At 40.8% G+C, this 17,967-nt stretch overlaps 1 protein-coding gene across 6 annotated transcripts in view; it reads left to right on the plus strand.

The window, feature by feature from the left end:
* LOC119857647 (protein only RNase P catalytic subunit) overlaps positions 1-17,967 on the plus strand; it is an 89,119-nt gene that overhangs the window by 14,243 nt on the left and 56,909 nt on the right. For all 6 annotated transcript variants that reach the window (XR_006282088.1, XM_043516596.1, XM_043516597.1 and 3 more), the window contains 2 exons: positions 195-327; positions 11,499-11,606. Coding sequence is in view for 5 of the 6 variants with exons in the window: in XM_043516596.1 (XP_043372531.1) it covers positions 195-327; positions 11,499-11,606 (241 nt within the window). In the remaining variant the exon portion in view is untranslated. The remainder of the gene's footprint in view (positions 1-194; positions 328-11,498; positions 11,607-17,967) is intronic.

The raw sequence follows: 17,967 nt of genomic DNA on the forward strand, positions 1-17,967 counted from the left end.
TTGATTTCCATAGGTTTTGGATCTGGCCCAAACTGGGCACAAGTCATTTTCTGATTACTTATTTATTTTTTGTTTGCACAGAAAGAGGCATGCATAGTCATTTAATAAATGGAAGTGAATTTTAACATATGGATCTTTTACAGTTCTTATTCACACACATGCATACTTTGTTTGTGGTTTTATTACCGTTACAGTGGAAAATGTCCAGTTTGTAACCAAAACCTGGAATCTATTAATCTGAGCCAAGAAGAGTACAATGCACTCAAGGAAAAAATAATAAAAGATGTGATCCAGGGAACTGATACATTCAGGAAGACATCTCCTCAGGTAGGTCTCAAGGGCCTTCAGGTTTATTGACTGGAGAGTCATAAGTGACTAATGTTTAATAGGTCTAAGAGCCACCATAATTTTTTCAACACTTAATTTTATATTAAGGATTTTTTAAAAAGTTGTGTCATGCTAATACTATACATTTTCACTGATTTATAGTAAAATGTATCTGAGAATTCATTTCGACATTCTGCTTATAATCATATATATTTATTCTTAATCTCATTTATCATGATTTTGGTCCTTCAGTTCCTTCAGTATATATCTTTAATTTTTGTCTTAATCAGTAAGAAACTCACAAATATTTTAATAATCTGCCTACATTTTCTCCACAATTTAATAAAATGAATCCAAGTGCTGAACTCTCTATTTCTTCCTTCACCCTCATAATTTTTCACATCTTTCTAATTGGTCATTTGAGGAGAGGATACGTGGACTAGAAGGATTACATTTTAACTGAAATTTTCACAGGAGAAAAGTTAAAAAATACCTAGGTTGCCCTAGCAAAAAAGGGAAGTCTCTGCCGTCTCATTAAATATTGTTTATTTCTGAAGCTTATATTTATTAAATCTTGAATGCTGGATTTTTCAATAGTGCAATAGTTTAAGTCAAAACTAGGAAAAATATTTGAAAATAAACATCAATATTACCTGTCAAAATTCACAAAAAATTATCACTAACCTCGCAGTCCTAAAAGTACATGGGCTATGGTAATATATCATCTGCAGTGGGAACATCTTACTTTGAACAGGGATCACTGCATAAACATGAGTTAGAAATGGTACGATACGTACAAAATCATGGTCAAATGCTCTTCTTACATTTTCTTTTTTTGCTTTGCTTTGCAAGTCCTTACTCATCCTTATGTGTTGACTTTAGCAAATGAGCAGCCTGGATACTTAATGGGGTTGAAAGATAAAAGACCACTACATGGAGCCAGTGCCACATCTGAGAAATTTTGTTTCTGACATTTAATAGTAACAAGATCAAACCATTATGAGAATGCTGGGCTTTGCTGCTGGTAGTGCCAGAGTTCAGCTCCAACCTCTGTAGCAGATAGCTCTGGTGATCTTTAGGGAGTACAGCAGCTCCAGCTCTCTAGCGCTCTTGCAGGTGAAGAAGCCCTACCAAACCCAGGAGAGTGGGGCATTATGGGCCTATCACAGGAAGGCTATCCATGTCTCCACTTACTACTTCATTCCTGACAGGTTTCAGAGTAGCAGCCGTGTTAGTCTGTATTCGCAAAAAGAAAAGGAGTACTTGTGGCACCTTAGAGACTAACAAATTTATTAGAGCATAAGCTTTCGTGAGCTACAGCTCACTTCATCGGATGCATTTGATCAAATGCATCCAATGAAATGAGCTGTAGCTCACGAAAGCTTATGCTCTAATAAATTTGTTAGTCTCTAAGGTGCCACAAGTACTCCTTTTCTTTTTACTTCATTCCTGCTGTCTTTCCTGGCACCACCTAAAACTTTGCCTCCCCACTGTACATGTACATCATCAGAAAGGTCAGGGGCGGCATCCTGATTCCTCGCAATACACTTGTCAGATTGGCACTTCCCCTGCTGGTGTTCAACAGAGAGTTTATTGGATAGAGAAGCCATATAAAGAGCTGGGCTGATTCTTCATCTCCTGTATTGGTCTCAGGGACGAGTTCCCCACCCCTGTCATCCTGCCCCCAAGAGGATGGAGGGAATAGAACTTGTCCTTAAACCCAGTATGTTGGCAAGAGCTGCTGGAAAAGGAGCTGAGCTGTTATCTACACACCTGTCACAGCTTCAGCTCTCAGTTCTCTCCTTCTCTTCTTCCTGTCCTTGCCAAGCCTCTTGTTGAAGGAGTTAGGGTGAAGCTGGAAGTACAGTTAACAGCTCAGCTAGGAAGCTTGTGCTCTCTGCCAGCAGTGTATAGATTGCCAACTTTCTATCATTCCATTCCATAGTGCTAAAAAGAAGGTCTGATAACTTTTCATATTTCAGATTTTAGACCTCTGATGATACCATGTACTAGATGTCAACAAGAAGAGTCTAGCCATACAAGTTTCATGATTACCTTACCTACTGTTTCTTCCCTAGCTGTGTTCAGAAAAAGCATTAGATGTTTGCAACTTTTAAAACACCTAATTCTACGGTACCCGTTGTCTCTGAACCCCATTGTTCAAGTATCTTCATATTTTTCCCACAAAGTTTATCTTGGTTCCAGATTTATCCTCCCAACTTTCAAGCTGATCTGACTTCTTTTGTGAATTTTACAGGGGCTACAGAATCAGCTTTAAAAAAATGTAGCAGCAACCGTAATATTGTCAAATGGCTACTGCTGCTCCATAGTATTAAAACTTAAACAAGAATTGGGAAGAATTGTTGTATGGTAACATGAGTAATACCACCTATTTTTTTAGAATTCCTCAGAGAAATCCTGGTAAAGTAACGGGTTTATATTTCTCTAATTCCTTAACTAGTTAAGCTAATTTATGAAGTTTGTTTGGGTATGTTTATGTTAGAGCTGGGAGATGCAATTTTCAGCTTGAGTAGATGTACCCAGCTAGCCCTGATCCAGCTAGCATGATAAAACCAGAAGTATAGCTGCAGCAGAGTAATGGGCTGGCTGTCCTGAGTATGATCCCATCTGAGATCATGGAGCTAGCCCATCCCTCCATGCATGCTGCAGTGGCTACGCTTGTATTTTTAGCACCATGGCCCAATCAGAACTAGCACAGGTATGTCTGTTGGAGCAGGAAATTATACCTTGCAGCTCTGGTGTACAGCGCATACTCTTTGAGTCCCAGTTTGAGGCCTGTGGGGAATCAGGGTCTCTCTTTGTCCCATTAACCAGGTTACATCAATAGTACCTTACACCATGAGTGTTCCCTCTGGAGTCAGTGGAACTACTGATGGGGCCCGGTGCTATTCCTTGGGAAGAAGGGTATCCCTGTGCAGGCTTGGGAAATGGGGAATAAAAAATTGTTGGGGGTTAGACTAGATGACCCTTGTGACCCTTTCTAACCCTATGATTCTATTATCACGTTTCTGCTTTGAGTTTGGTTTAGTTAGTAACCTTCTTCCACTTATTCTCCATGAATGCACAGCAGTTAGGGCCATATTCCCTATTTCCATTACCCACCCAGCTGGCTGGCAGAACCATTTGGAGTATGTAGGAGAGGGAGAGCAGGTCACACATTGAACTACCCCCTGGCAGTGGGGGACCTAATTAAATAGTGTGCTAGGCCCCAGATTTGCTTGAACTAGCCCTGATACCAGTACTATAATCTGCATTGGGAACCATTGTTGTTTCTGTATTATCTTCATCTGTTGACTGCTAGTTGAAAATCTGTTCCATTGAATTTTCTATAGTGGTGAAGGCCTGCCAGTTGTTCTTACAATTGGCTAATAGAGGGAATACCACAGAGAATTGCAGGTTGATCATCTTTTCATTACTGTAGGCTGAGTAGGCCCTGGTCAAAATCCAGACATATCCTGACACTTAAAATCTCAATATCCCTCGAACACAACATTCATGTCATACACATCTGTGTGTGCACTTGTACAACTTTTTGTGGCCATTCTTGGGTGGGTTGGTCCACTACTATTTCTCATTTGGAAGTTTAGGCTGCATAGCTGTCCCATCTGCTTCCTCCTTTGTGGAGAGGGGAGGAAATCAGGCCACGCTGAATTTCCAGAATTTTCCTCTTTTTGGGGGAGGTTTGGGCCACCTGGTCCCTGTATGTGGTTCTTTGCCTGGTTCTCCCTAAAACTGTCACCCCCTAAGGAACCAGAGGATCTTTGTGTCCCTAGTTGCTAGCGATGGGTGAGAGGATTGATAGGCAAGGGAGGAAATGGAAAGATTGTTGGGTTTATTTTTAGTGTATTTGTTTTGCACTAGAGTGCTCTGCAGTTGTTGACATGACTTATCCCTGCTTAAAGTGGGGCACTTCTTACTTGGTACTGACTTCAGTCTAGAGTTCACTGTGAAAGCATTTGTCATCTTCCCTGCATTTATAATGATCTTCTATAGCTTCCCCCAACCCCAAAGTAACATGCCACTTTAGGACTACTTACAAAGCATCTATACCATATTGAACTGAGTCTTTAGGGACAGTGCATACATCACTGTGGAGAAAGAATTAGAGACTATATTCTCAGTTTAAAAAATAGTCTACTTGGCTTTAAATATTGAGTACAAGTGTTGATATAGTGAAAATAGCCCTTGGTTGTAAAATACACTCTGGAGTAACTCAAATCTGCTTTATTCACCTTTTCTCTCTTTCTTTATTCCCCTTTGCTGTTTGTACCTTTTGCTCATCCATTACTGCTCTTCTCCCAATCTTGGTATTACTGGTGCAAATACTCCTTCCTTTTTAATTGTCAAGACATATTGAACTGCCATGCTGTATCACACTACCTCAGTGATTTACTGTCTTATTATGAATCTCAGACAAGTTCAGAGAATAGACACACGCCTGGAAGGCAGGAAAACTTGGTTTTGTTTCTGATTCTGCTGTTAACTTTTTGTGATCTCGGAGAAGTCCACTTATCTTTCTGTGCCTCAGTTTTTCCCACCTGCCTGATGGGCGTAATGACACCTACTCATCTTTATTAAATACTCCGAGATCTATGGTGGAAAAGAGTTATATCAGGGCCAAGTATTGTTACTGCTGTTTTTTGTCTTATCTATATCTTTTGATATATTCCTTTTTTATTATTTGTCTGTAATCTTATTTATTTAAGCTATGAAACATACTGGAATAAAGTTTATATGAAAGATGATTGACTTCACTGGTGCTGGCATGTGTGCTATACAGTTCAGTTCACCTTGTAGTTCATATAAGAAATGTTAACACTCTTGAGTAAGCGGTCATGCTTATCTATCATTTGAGTTGTTATACAATTAACACTTGAAACACTATTATTAGTAGTAGTTGTCATAAGTAGGAAATTATTGACTGAATTTGAAGCTATAGTGATTGCTCTGTATGGCCCTGCAGGGTTTTTTTAGCCAAATGAGTGTAATGTGCTCTGTAGTGGCTTAGTGTGTTCTTTTTTCTCTTTCTTTTTATGATCAAAATTGGGATTCATACTATCTTCTTTCCAATTATTGATCAATAACCAGAGCTTGAAAAACTTTTCAGGAAGCTTGTTTGTGAAAGCTCTGTGTCACAAAGTTCCTCCTCTGCCTTGGTGGGTCCTGCGCTTATTGGGGGATTTGCTTGCCTCAGAGGTTCATGGCAGCCCTCAGTTTGGCCACTTTCATGGCTCAGATCTGCCGTTCACTCAGTTAGCCTCATCACTGGCCAGCATGGGGAAAGGAAGAAAAACAATCCCCACAGTCTCTGCTGATCCACCTAGTGAATCGGGAAACAGCCAGAGACCTTCCCCTCTGGTGAAACCCACAGTCCAATTCAACTCCTCTGGTATCAAGTAGGGAGTTAGGGGAATGAAGGGAACCCAGGCCTGCCCTCTACTCCGGGTTCCAGCCCAGGGCCCTGTGGATTGCAGCTGTCTACAGTGGTTCCTGGAACAGCTGTGCGACAGCTACAACTCCCCGGGCTACTTCCCCATGGCCTCCTCCCAACACCTTCTTTATTCTCACCACAAGGCCTTCCTCCTGGTGTCTGATAATGCTTGTACTTCTCAATATTCTAGTAGTACGTCTTCTCACTCTCAGCTTCTTGCGCCTCTTGCTCCCAGTTCCTTGCATGCAGGCCACAAACTGAAGTGAGATCCTTTTTAAACCCAGGTGCCCTGATTAGCCTGCCTGTCTTAATTGATTCTGGTAGCTTCTTGATTGGCTGCAGGTGTTCTAATCAGCCTGTCTGCCTTAATTGTTTCCAGAAAGTTCCTGATTGTTCTGGAACCTTCCCTTTTACCTTACCCAGGGAAAAGGGACCTACTTAACCTGGGGCTAATATATCTGCCTTCTAGACCAGGTCTGTGATTTGATACTTTGTATGTTCTGAAGAATCATGTCTTATGTAAAATTGTAAAGTAAACATCTTTGTAAATAAGCCTTTTTATCTGAACACAATGACCACTCCCAATCTTACAACTTAATCTTTTCAGTATGAACGTGATGTAATAAAAAACATACTACTCTTAGAGGGGGGAGAAAAAAAAATCACTCTCCTGTCGTCATCTGGCCTGACCCTGTCACATCTAACAAAGCACTTCCAGCTCTAGCAGGTTGTGAGAGGTTGGACCCTTAAAAATCACATCCTCCTGATTATCATCCAGTTACGAAACAATGTAGAACCTTATAGGTTAATGCTGATACTTTCTTAATTCCATCCTTAAACCTATTGGAACCTAGTTCAGATCCTGAACCTTTTGTGTAATGTGCTTCCAACTTAAGAAGCTGGCCTGCATATTGCATAGTAACTTTAGTTTTCACATGATGGAAAGATAATGGACCAATCAAACTTAAACAATCAATTTATAAGCACCTAGAGGATAATACAATTATAAGAAATAGCCAGTGTTGATTTGTCAAGAAAAAATCTTGCCAAACTAACCTAATTTCCTTCTTTGACAGAGTTACTGGCCTAGTGAATAGGAGGAAGCAGAAGACATGATATATCTTGATTTTTAGTAAGGTTTTTGATACAGTTTCAGACAAGATTCTCATAAGCAAGCTATGGAAATGTGGTCTTGATGTATTTTCTATGGCATGGGTACGCAAATGGTTGAAAGATTATACTCAAAGAGCAGTTATCAGTGGTTCACTGTCAAACTGTGAGGGCATATCCAGTGGTATCTCACATGGTCATTCCTGGATCCAGTTCTATTCAATATTTTTGTTAATGATTTGGATATTGGAGTGGAGAGTATGCTTTAAAATTTGCAGATGATACCAAGTTGAAAGGGGTTGTAAGCCCTTTGGAGAGCAGGATTAAGGACCTTGACAAATTGGAGAATTGGTCTGAATTCACCAAGATGAAATTCAGTAAAGATAAGTGCAAAGTACTTCACTTAGGAAGGAAAAATCAAATATACAACTACGAAATGGGGAATAACTGGCAGAGTGGTTGTACTGCTGAAAAGGACCTTGGGGTTGTGGTGGATCATAAATTGAAATGAGCCAACTATGTGATGCTGTTATAACAAAGGCTACTATCATTCTGGAGTGTATTAACTTGAGTGTCTGTAACATATGGGAGGTAATTGTCCTGTTCTACTCAGCACTGGTGAAGCCTCAGCCTACTGTGTCCAGTTCTGCGCCCATACTTTAGGAAAGATGTGGATAAATTCAAGAGAGTCCAGAGGAGAACAACAAAAATGATAAAAGGTTTAGAAAAGCTGACCTATAAGGAAAGGCTAAAAAAGTACTGGGTATATTTAGTCTTGAAGAAAAAAGATTGAGGAGGGGCCTGATAAGTCCTCAAGTATGCTAAGTGCTGTTACGTAGAGGATGGTGATCAATTATTTTCCATGTCTACTGATGTTAGGACAAGAAGTTATGGGGCTTAATCTGCAGCAAGAGAGAGACTTAGGTTAGATATTAGGAAAAGTTTTCTAACTATGAGGCTAGATAAACTCTAGAATAGGCTTCCAAGGGGATTTGGAATCCCTGTTCCTGGAGGTTTTTAAGAACAGGTTGGACAAACATCTGTGAGGGATGGTCTAGGTTTACTTGGTCTTGCCTCAGTGCAGGAAGCTGGACTTGATAACCTCTCAAGGTCCCTTCCATTTCTACATTTCTGTGATTTGGTTATTTTAAAGGGCAGCACTGTGTAGAGAACATTATATCTTTTGTCAAGGTCAGAGATGAGATTCATTATGGCAAAGTCTAGATTGGAGTGTAAATGTTTCACTTCTCTAACTAGGTACAGATGGAAAAAAGTGCTTTGGCATCCATGAGCAGCCCAGGTTGTAATAAAATACTTAGAATATACACCAGTGTTACAAATGGTGGTCATACTACCTCTGACAGTGGCACTTCAATAGCTCTTCTGGCTGCTTCCCCCAACCCACCAACATCATATCAGTCTTATTCAAAATGAGAACTAACCAAGTTTGTGTAGGCACTAGGTAATTTGTTCCACTGCACCATCTAGATCAGTCTTGATAGAAACAAAGAGCTGGGTTTCATCAGCATATGGAGCCCATTGCAGTCCATGTCTCCCTAATAACCAGTCCTCCAGTGACACCTCTTGGGAAGAAGCTTTTTCCATACACATCAACTTCTGGTCCATAGTGTAAAAGGCTGCTAATAGATGTAAAATAATCAACCTGAACACTTCTTCATTTTCAGTTTCTAGGAGGAAATAATCAACTAGTGCCACCAGTATAATTTTTGTCTCATGCCGAAGCCTGTATCTGATAGAGCTCATGCAAATTTGAGGAATCTCATAGTTTTCTGGCTGCAACCTGCTCCATTACCTTTCCCAAAAAAGGGAGATTGGAAAGTGGTCAGTTGTTAAGATTGTTAATGTCAGGAGTTAGTTTCTTGAGCAGTGTCTTGCAGCATTGTCAAGAAAACTAACAACTCCTCTCCCCACAGGGAAACCCTGTTAATCTCTATTGACATGGCACCCAATACCTTTTCATTGACCTTCACCACCTCAGAAACCGAATAATTTAATAAGTGATCATGGTGTAAGGATGATGAATCCTTCAACTCAAATGTATTGTCCAGACAGCAGACCCATTACTGTCTCAAGGACAATTTGAGAAGGGCGGGGGGGGGTGATTTTTCACACACCTGAGCCAGCAAATTAGAGCGCTATAAAATGTAAGTGTAGCCAAGCCCTAAGAACCAAATTATACTTGAGTGGCTAGTTCTACTTTCCTTTTGTGTTGGAGATATGCAGGAGGTAATTAGAGGAGATTGATGACACGCGAGTTGATTGGGTTCATCTCGGAGACACACCTTAAACTATAGTAACCTGCAGTACATATTTTCATGTTCCATAATCTGAGGGATTTCCCTGCATGTTTGTTGTCAGGTAATTACTCTTCCGAAGGTTTAAAATGTACTCTGATGATGATGATGTTTTCAATATATTGCTCAGGTTTATCAGTGACTAACTTGAAATATATTTCAGAATAGTGCATGACATACCAGGAACTGAATACACGTAGAAGCCTCTATCTGCTGAAGGTTTTCTAGTGATTACACTACTAAAAGCTTGCCATTAAACACTAATTCAAAAACTCTGCTAAAATATGTGCAAGTCCACTGACTTCAACTGAGTTTCTCTTTTTCCACATCAGCAGAAAAGAAAGCTGAATCTAGCACACTGCATTTGTTGGTAAAAGGGACATTGTCAACTTCCAAGCCACATTTTTGTCTGCAATTGTTTTACTTGCTATTGTTACAGGTTACAGCTGAGATTTTTGTAACTGAAAGCAATGAGAGGAAAAATATTTTTTCTTTATTTTTGTAGTTTTCTTTCTATATTTGACACCTTTTTGAGTGTAGCCATTTCTGTGTCTGTTTTCCTGTCTAATCAGTCAGTTTCCTCAGTTATTTGTGTGGATTTTTCACAAAGCACAACAGGAGAGAGAAAAACTTAAAACCACCCCACAAAACCCAAAATGAATGATTGTAAAACACCAAATAACGTCACTGGGGACTCCAGGTCACATGTAGTCTGAAGCTACTTTTAAAAAACTGATTAGATTTCACACTGACAGCAACTTATCCAACCTAGGGTGGTAGACAGTGTTACTTGCAGATGCTGCATGATCTAGTGCAGGGGTTCTCAAATTGGGGATTGGGACAACTCAGGGGGTTGCAAGGTTATTACATGGGGGGTCGCGAGCTATCAGCCTCCACCCCAAACCCCACTTTGCCTCCTGCATTTATAATGGTGTTAAATATATAAAAATGTGTTTTTTAATTTATAAGGGGGGTTGCCCTCAGAGGTAGTGCATGAATCTGATAAAACTACAAAGTTTTCCACAAAGACAGGGGTTCTCAGACTTTTGCACTGGTGACCCCTTTCACACAGCAAGCCTCTGAGGGCAACCCCCCCCCATACATTAAAAACACTTTTTTATATATTTAACATCATTATAAATGCTGGAGGCAAAGCAGGGTTTGGAGTGGAGGCTGACAGCTCGCGACCCCCCATGTAATAACCTCGCAACCCCCTGAGGAGTCCCGACCCCCGGTTTGAGAACCCCTGCACAAAGACAATGCTGTGCCATTCCCATAGTTTCAAAAAGCCCTATTTAGTACAAAGCCTCCCCTAATCTATGTAACTGCCATGTCCTATGGCTTGCTAACCTGTTCAGGAATGCAAATTCTAGGACTTGTGAGGGGAGAGGTGTGTGAAGGCTTTAGTTATCTATGTTATTCACGACAGAATTCCTCCTCTGTTAAATGCTACCAATCCCTGTGTGCAATGTTGTTGTAGCCATGTTGGTCCCACAGGATACTAGTGAGAGACAAGGTGGATGAGGTAATATCTTTTATTGGACAATCTTCTGTTGGTGAGAGAAAACCTTCTGAGCTTACACAGAGCTCTTCTAGACATGTCTGATGCAACAAAGCTATGCAACTTTGGCTAGGAGAGTTGGAGAGATGCTCTTTGATCAGCCATTGGATAACATTTCTGATATAGCAAGGTTCTCTATTTTTATCTGCTTTAAAGGCTTTTGTGTATGCCTTACAACCAGAGTAGTAAGCAAATATATCAACAAGAATCTCTTATTTAATGCTTTACATTCAGAGATCTCAAAGCTGTTTACTAAAGAAGCTAAATAGCATTATTCCCATTTTGCTGATGGGGAAACCGAAGCGCAGAGACGCAACGTATCTTGCTCATGGTTACACAGCTAGTCAATGGCATAGCTGGGAATGGAACGCAAGTCTCCTATTTTCTTTTTAAATGAAATAAAAAAGCTGTACCTAGTTTTGAAGCTTCTGTCAGATTTTGACTGACCTACCTATTTTTGTCAAAAATGTTCAGTTTATACTGTGAGTTTAAGAGGGGTAGAAGCTGTGGAGTTTGTTCAATTGTAAGCAAAGAAAAATGTAACTGAAAGCATCTAGTGCAATGTTATCATCCCTTGAAGGTGTTGCAGTAAATATTTTATTAAAGATATCAAAGGCAGCAGACGATAGTGAAGTGAGAGGTTTAGGGTTTTTTGGTCTTCTTCTTTTTTTTTAAAAAAAGCTTAAAAAAAATCCTGTTAATTTAATTTTTTTTTCTTTTCTCCTCTTTCTAGGAACTTGAAGAATTTCAAAACTTTGTAGAAAATCATCCTCCGTATGATATTGTGATAGATGGACTCAATGTTGCCAATGTTTCTAACAAAAGGAACCAGTCTCAAACTGTAAGTGCGGGTTAATTATTCATAAGGAGTTTCACTTTTCAGTACACTTAAGATGAGCATAAAGCAATCAATGCCTTGTTTTATTACTTATCCTTTCTTGCAAGTGATCGGCAACATTTTTGTAGCACATGTTAGAGAATTATTTTGAGTTTGAATACTGAATATTTTAATGCAAATCAGACAGGAGAAGATAATTATTGTAATTTTATTGTAACTAGAGAAGAGAACCCCTGCTGGTCAGTTTTCCTGTGTAGACAGGAACTTGGTTGCAGTTTAAATCTATATCCTGTACAAGAACTTTCTTTCACTTGCTGAAGATTCTCACAGTCTGAGGCTTGATCTACACTTTGGTGTAGTTATGTCACTCATGGGCGTGAAAAAACGCACCCCTGACCAACATAGCTATGCTGACAAAATGTCTAGTTTCAGAGTGGTAGCCCTGATAGTCTGTATCAGCAAAACCAATGAGAGTCCTTGTGGCACCTTAGAGACTAACAAATTCTGTCATCATAGCTAATGGACATGAGTGGCTGGTGAAGCTTCCCACAGCCCTGCCTCCTCTAGTGGTGCCTCCCACTGCTCTCAGCCCCATCCCAATGGGGAGAGAAGGAGCTGAGGGCTCGGTCGGGGCCACAGTGGAGCTCATGACCCTGGCTAAAGCTCTTAGCCCAGTGCCCCTCTTTCATTTCATCCCTTCCACCGCAGCCCCCATCCCCATTCCACCTCCACTCCACCTCTCTCTCCCGCCTTGAGGTCCTGCTCCACCCACCGCTCGCTCCTCTTCCCCCTCTGCCATCCCCCACCCCATCCCGCTGTGGCCCCGAGACCAGAAAAGCTCTGTGCCGTGGTGGAGGGAGATTTTTCTGGGGGCCCCAATTCCGCCCCTGTTTTCCCTTTCCCACCTGGCAGTATAGCCTCCCCCAGCCTCCATTATGCACCTCCCATGCTAATGGAGGTGTTCCTACACTGACAAACGCTTCTGTCAAATTCACACTACGAGTGCTGTACCAGCTTTTGAGCTCTGGTATTACAGTGAGAGCTCAGATCATTCTTTCTCTTCAGTGTGATTGTAATCTTGCTTCAGTGATATCTATTATAGAGAGCTCTTAGCTGTTTAGGTTCTTTGTCAGGCAAATATTTGTTTAAAATTTTGGAAAAAAGTTCAGCTACTGGTACTACTTCTAAAGTTACATTTTAAGCTCTCAAGGTTTTGAAAGTAAAGCTGAGTTATAAAATGAGCTAGATATTGAAGGAAGTAAGGTGCATGCTATTTATAATAAACATAATTTTTGTGAAGTGCTTTTCAAATATCTTTGCGAGTGCTGTAGATAAGTACTATTAATTTCATATTTGGAGATAAAAGCTGTTGAGGCAGGGAGGTTTTGTAAGACTGCTTAAGACAATGAGGATGTTGGTGAAGTTACTAGCCCATGAATGGGGGTACTTTCCCAGTTAAGAAAGTAAAACAGGAAGTTTACAAGTTGTTTACTTGGGAACACGCAGTGAAGGAAGTGTTGATTATCCTGGAAAAGTCCCTTGCACCAGTGCTGCATGTTTTTGTTTTGTTTTTTTTATTTTAAATACAGAGTTCAGGACTGTATCTTCCACTTCCTCAAGCATAGGGATCCAGTTCCAGTGGACCTATATTGGGTATTGGAAGGATGGGGAGGGAAGAGAGGGGACAGTGTTGGTTGATTAGCATTCTTCCTGAACTCCAGTGAAGGTCCTCTGGTGGAACTTCAGATAGTTAGGGCTCTAAATGCTTTCTAGGAGCTGGAAGAAGTGGATTAGGGAGACTGGTCATTCTACAATATCATTACTGCTGAGCCCACTAGCTTTGACTCAGAAATTTGATTGGGAGTTAATAATACTTTAAGCAGCATTGACTCCCTCTTGGTTCCCTCTGCAGCTGCTGCGTAGCCAGAGGGGGACTTCAGGGGTCAGGATGCCAGGGAGGTCCAGCAAGGCAATGTGGAGGGGCCAGCTTTCCACTTGAATGCTTCCCTGTCTGTGGATCTAGGGCTTCCCTTTCCAATAAGAACAGTCATACTGGGTCAGACCGAAGGTCCAACTAGCCCAGTATCCTGAGTTCCGACAGTGGTCAATGCCAGGAGCCCCAGAGGGAATGAACAGAATAGGTATTCATCAAGTGATCCATCCCCTGTCGCCGATTCCCGTCTTCTGGCAAACAGAGGCTAGGGACACCATACCTGCCCATCCTGGCTAATAGCCATTGATGGACCTATCCTCCATTAATGTAACTAGTTCTTTTTTGAACCCTGTTGTAGTCTTGGCCTTCACAACATCCTCTGGCAAGGAGTTCCACAGGTTGACTGTGCGTTGTATGGAAAAATACTTCCTTTTGTTTATTTTAAACCTACTGCCTATTAAATTTCATTTGGTGACCCCTAGTTCTTATGTTATGAGAAGGAATAAATAACACTTTTTCTTATTTACTTTCTCCACAACAGTCTTGATTTTATAGACCTCAGTCTATCATATACCCCCTTAGTCATCTTTTTTTCCAGGCTGAAAAGTCCCAGTTTTATTCATCTCTCTTCATACGGAAGCCGTTCTATATCCTTAATCATTTTTGTTGCCCTTTTCTGAACCTTTTCCAATTCTAATCTATCTTTTTTGAGATGGGGCAACCACATCTGCACGTAGTATTCAAGACGTGGGCATATCATGGATTTATATAGAGGCAATATGATATTTTCTGTCTTATTATCTATCCCTTTCTTGATGATTCCCAACATTCTGTTTGCTTTTTTGACTGCTGCTGCACACTGAGTGGATGTTTTCAGCGAACTATCCACAATGACTCTAAGATCTCTTTCTTTAGACCCTATCATTTCGTATGTATAGATGGGATTATGTTTTCCAATGTGCATTACTTTGCATTTATCAACATTGAATTTCATCTGTAGTTTTGTTGCCCCGTCACCCAGTTTTGAGAGATCCTTTTGTAGCTCTTCGCAGTCTGCCTGGGACTTAACTATCTTGAGTAGTTTTGTATCATCTGCAAATTTTGCCACCTGACTGTTTACCCCTTTTTCCAGATCATTTATGAATATGTTGAATAGGACTGGACCCAGTACAGACCCCTGGAGGCAGCACTATTTACCTCTCTCTATTCTGAAAACTGACTATTTATTCCAACCCTTTGTTTCCTATCTTTTAACCAGTTACCAATCCATGAGATAACCTTCCCTATTATCCCATGACTGCTTACTTTGCTTAATAGCCTTTGGTGAGGGACCTTGTCAAAGGCTTTCTGAAAATCTAAATACACTATATTCACTATGTCTTTTGGTACAGATGCTGATTTAAATGATAGGTTACAGATGACATTTAGTAGTCCTGCAATTTCACATTTGAGTTCCTTCAGAACTCTTGGGTGAATACCATCTGGTCCTGGTGACTTATTACAGTTTAGTTTATCAGTTTGTTCCAAAACCTCTAATGACACCTCAATCTGGGACAGTTCCTCAGATTTGTTACCTAAAAAGAATGGCTCAGGTTTGGGAATCTCCCTCACATCCTCAACCATGAAGACCGATGCAAAGAATTCATTTAATTTCTCTGCAATGGCCTTATCGTCCTTGAGTGCTCCTTTAATATCTTGATCGTCCAGTGGCCCTACTGGTTGTTTAGCAGGCTTCCTGCTTCTGATGTACTTAAAAGTTTTTTTGCTATTACTTTTTGAGTCTTTGGCTAGCTGTTCTTCAAATTCTTTTTTGGCCTTCCTAATTATATTTTTACACTTCATTTGCCAGAGTTTATACACCTTTCTATTTTCCTCGCTAGGATTTAACTTCCACTTTTGAAAGGATGCCTTTTTGCCTCTCACTGCTTCTTTTACTTTGTTTTTTACCCATGGTGGCTCTTTCTTGGTTCTCTGACTGTTTTTTAATTTGGGGTATATATTTAAGTTGAGCCTCTGTTTTGGTGTCTTTAAAAAGTTTCCACGCAGCTTGCAGGGATTTTACTTTTGGTGCTGTACGTTTTAATTTCTGTTTAACTAACCTCCTCATTTTTGTGTAGTTCCCCTTTCTAAAATTAAATACTACAGTGTTGGGCCTCTGTGATGTTTTCCCCACCGCAGGGATGTTAAATTTAATTATATTATAGTCACTATTACCAAAGGTCCAACTATATTCACCTCTTGGACCTGATCCTGTGCTCCACTTAGGATTACATGAAGAATTGCCTCTCCTCTGGTGGGTTCCAGGACTAGCTGCTCCAAGAAGCAGTCATTTAAGGTGTCAAGAAACTTTATCTCTGCATCCCTTCCTGAGGTGATACGTACCCAGTCAATATGGGGATAGTTGAAATCCCCCATTATTATTGAGTTTTTTTTATTTTAATAGCCTGTCTAATCTTCCTGAGCATTTTACAATCACTATCACCATCCTGGTCAGGTGGTCAGTAATATATTCCTACTGCTATATTATTATTCAACAATGGAATTATTATTCATAGAGATTCTATGGTACAGTTTGATTCATTTAAGATTTTTACCTCATTTGATTCTATGCTTTCTTTCACATATAGTGCCACTCCCCCACCAGCACGACCTGTTCTGTCCTTCTGAAGTATTTTGTATCCTGGTATTACTGTGTCCCATTAATTATCCTCATTCCACCAATCCTCATCCATTCCATCACCATTCTGTGATGCCTATTATATCAATATCCTCATTTAATACGAGGCACTCTAGTTCGCCCATCTTATTATTTATACTTCTAGCATTGGTATATAAGCACTTTAAAAACTTGTCACTTTTTAGCTGTCTCCCATTACATAATGTAATTGAATGACACTTTTTGGATGGACAGTAGATCCCAAGTATCCATATGTTGGGAGAATGTGACGGTTACTTCCTTCTACTCAAGGGGACAGTTGCTTGGATTCATCCCAGTCTTGTTGAGGGAAGGGATCATTTAGCCAGAGTACTAGGTTAATCATCTGAACCACTGTAGTTAATCATAGGCTGCCGCTGTTACTCATGCTTGGTCTACATTAGCAACTGAAGCCAGTATAACTCCATCACTCTGGGGTGTTGAAAATCCACATCCCTGAGCAATGCAGTTATACTGATCTAACTCCCAGTGTAGACAACGCTATATTTACAGGAGGCTTCTCCTGTTGACGTAGCTACTGCCTCCCTGGGAGGTGGAGTACCTATGCCAACGGGAGAAGCCTTCCCGTTGTTAAGTATCAGAGGGGTAGCCATGTTAGTCTGGATCTGTAAAAGCGGCAAAGAGTCCTGTGGCACCTTATAGACAAACAGACGTATTGGAGTATTCATAGAGAATACTTCGTGAGTGAATACCCACCTCGTCAGGAGCATGTAGTGGAAATTTCCAGATGCATGTATAAGTCTGCAAGCAAAAATCGGGCTAGGGATACCGAGGTTAGTTCAATGAGGGAGGATGAGGCCCTCTTCTAGCAGTTGAGGTGAGAACACCAAGGGAGGAGAAACTGCTTCTGTAGTTGGCTAGCCATTCACAGTCTTTGTTTAATCCTGAGCTGATGGTGTCAAATTTGCAAATGAACTGAAGCTCAGCAGTTTCTTTTTGAAGTCTGGTCCTGAAGTTTTTTTTGCTGCAGGATGGCTACCTTTAAATCTGCTATTGGGTATCCAGGGAGATTGAAGTGTTCTTCTACAGGCTTTTGTATATTGCCATTCCTACTATCTGATTTGTGTCCATTTATCCTTTTACGTAGGGTCGGTCCAATCTGGCCGATATACATAGCAGAGGGGCATTGCTGGCACATGATGGTGTATATTACATTGGTGAACATGCAGGTGAATGAACCGGTGATGGTGTGGCTGATTTGGTTAGGTCCTGTGATGGTGTCACTGGTGTAGATATGTGGGCAGAGTTGGCATTGAGGTTTGTTGCATGGATTGGTTCCTGAGCTAGAGTTACTATGGTGCGGTGTGTTGTTGCTGGTGAGAATATGCTTCAGGTTGGCGGGTTGTCTGTGGCGAGGACTGGCCTGCCTCCAAGGTTTGTGAAAGTGAGGGATCGTTATCCACGATGGGTTGTAGATCACTGATGATATGTTGTAGAGGTTTTAGCTGAGGACTGTATGTGATGGCCAGTGGTAGTGTCTTTATAGAAGCTCTACAGTGGTGCAGCTGCAGCGCTGTAAGCGTAGACCTACCAAGAATTTCTGCTTTCAAAAGAATTTGAGTCAGTAAGTTTGCTAGGTAAAATATTGAGTTAATTACTCTTGCAGTGCATTAGGGGATGCTTTCATGGCTTCAGTAGCCTACTAGCAGCATAGCACCCTACCAGACAGGAGAAGTCGAAGCTAATTTTCTGAGCATGCGCGCGCACATACAAAA

The sequence above is a fragment of the Dermochelys coriacea genome, chromosome 6, assembly GCF_009764565.3.
Source record: "Dermochelys coriacea isolate rDerCor1 chromosome 6, rDerCor1.pri.v4, whole genome shotgun sequence".
NCBI lineage: Eukaryota > Metazoa > Chordata > Testudines > Dermochelyidae > Dermochelys > Dermochelys coriacea.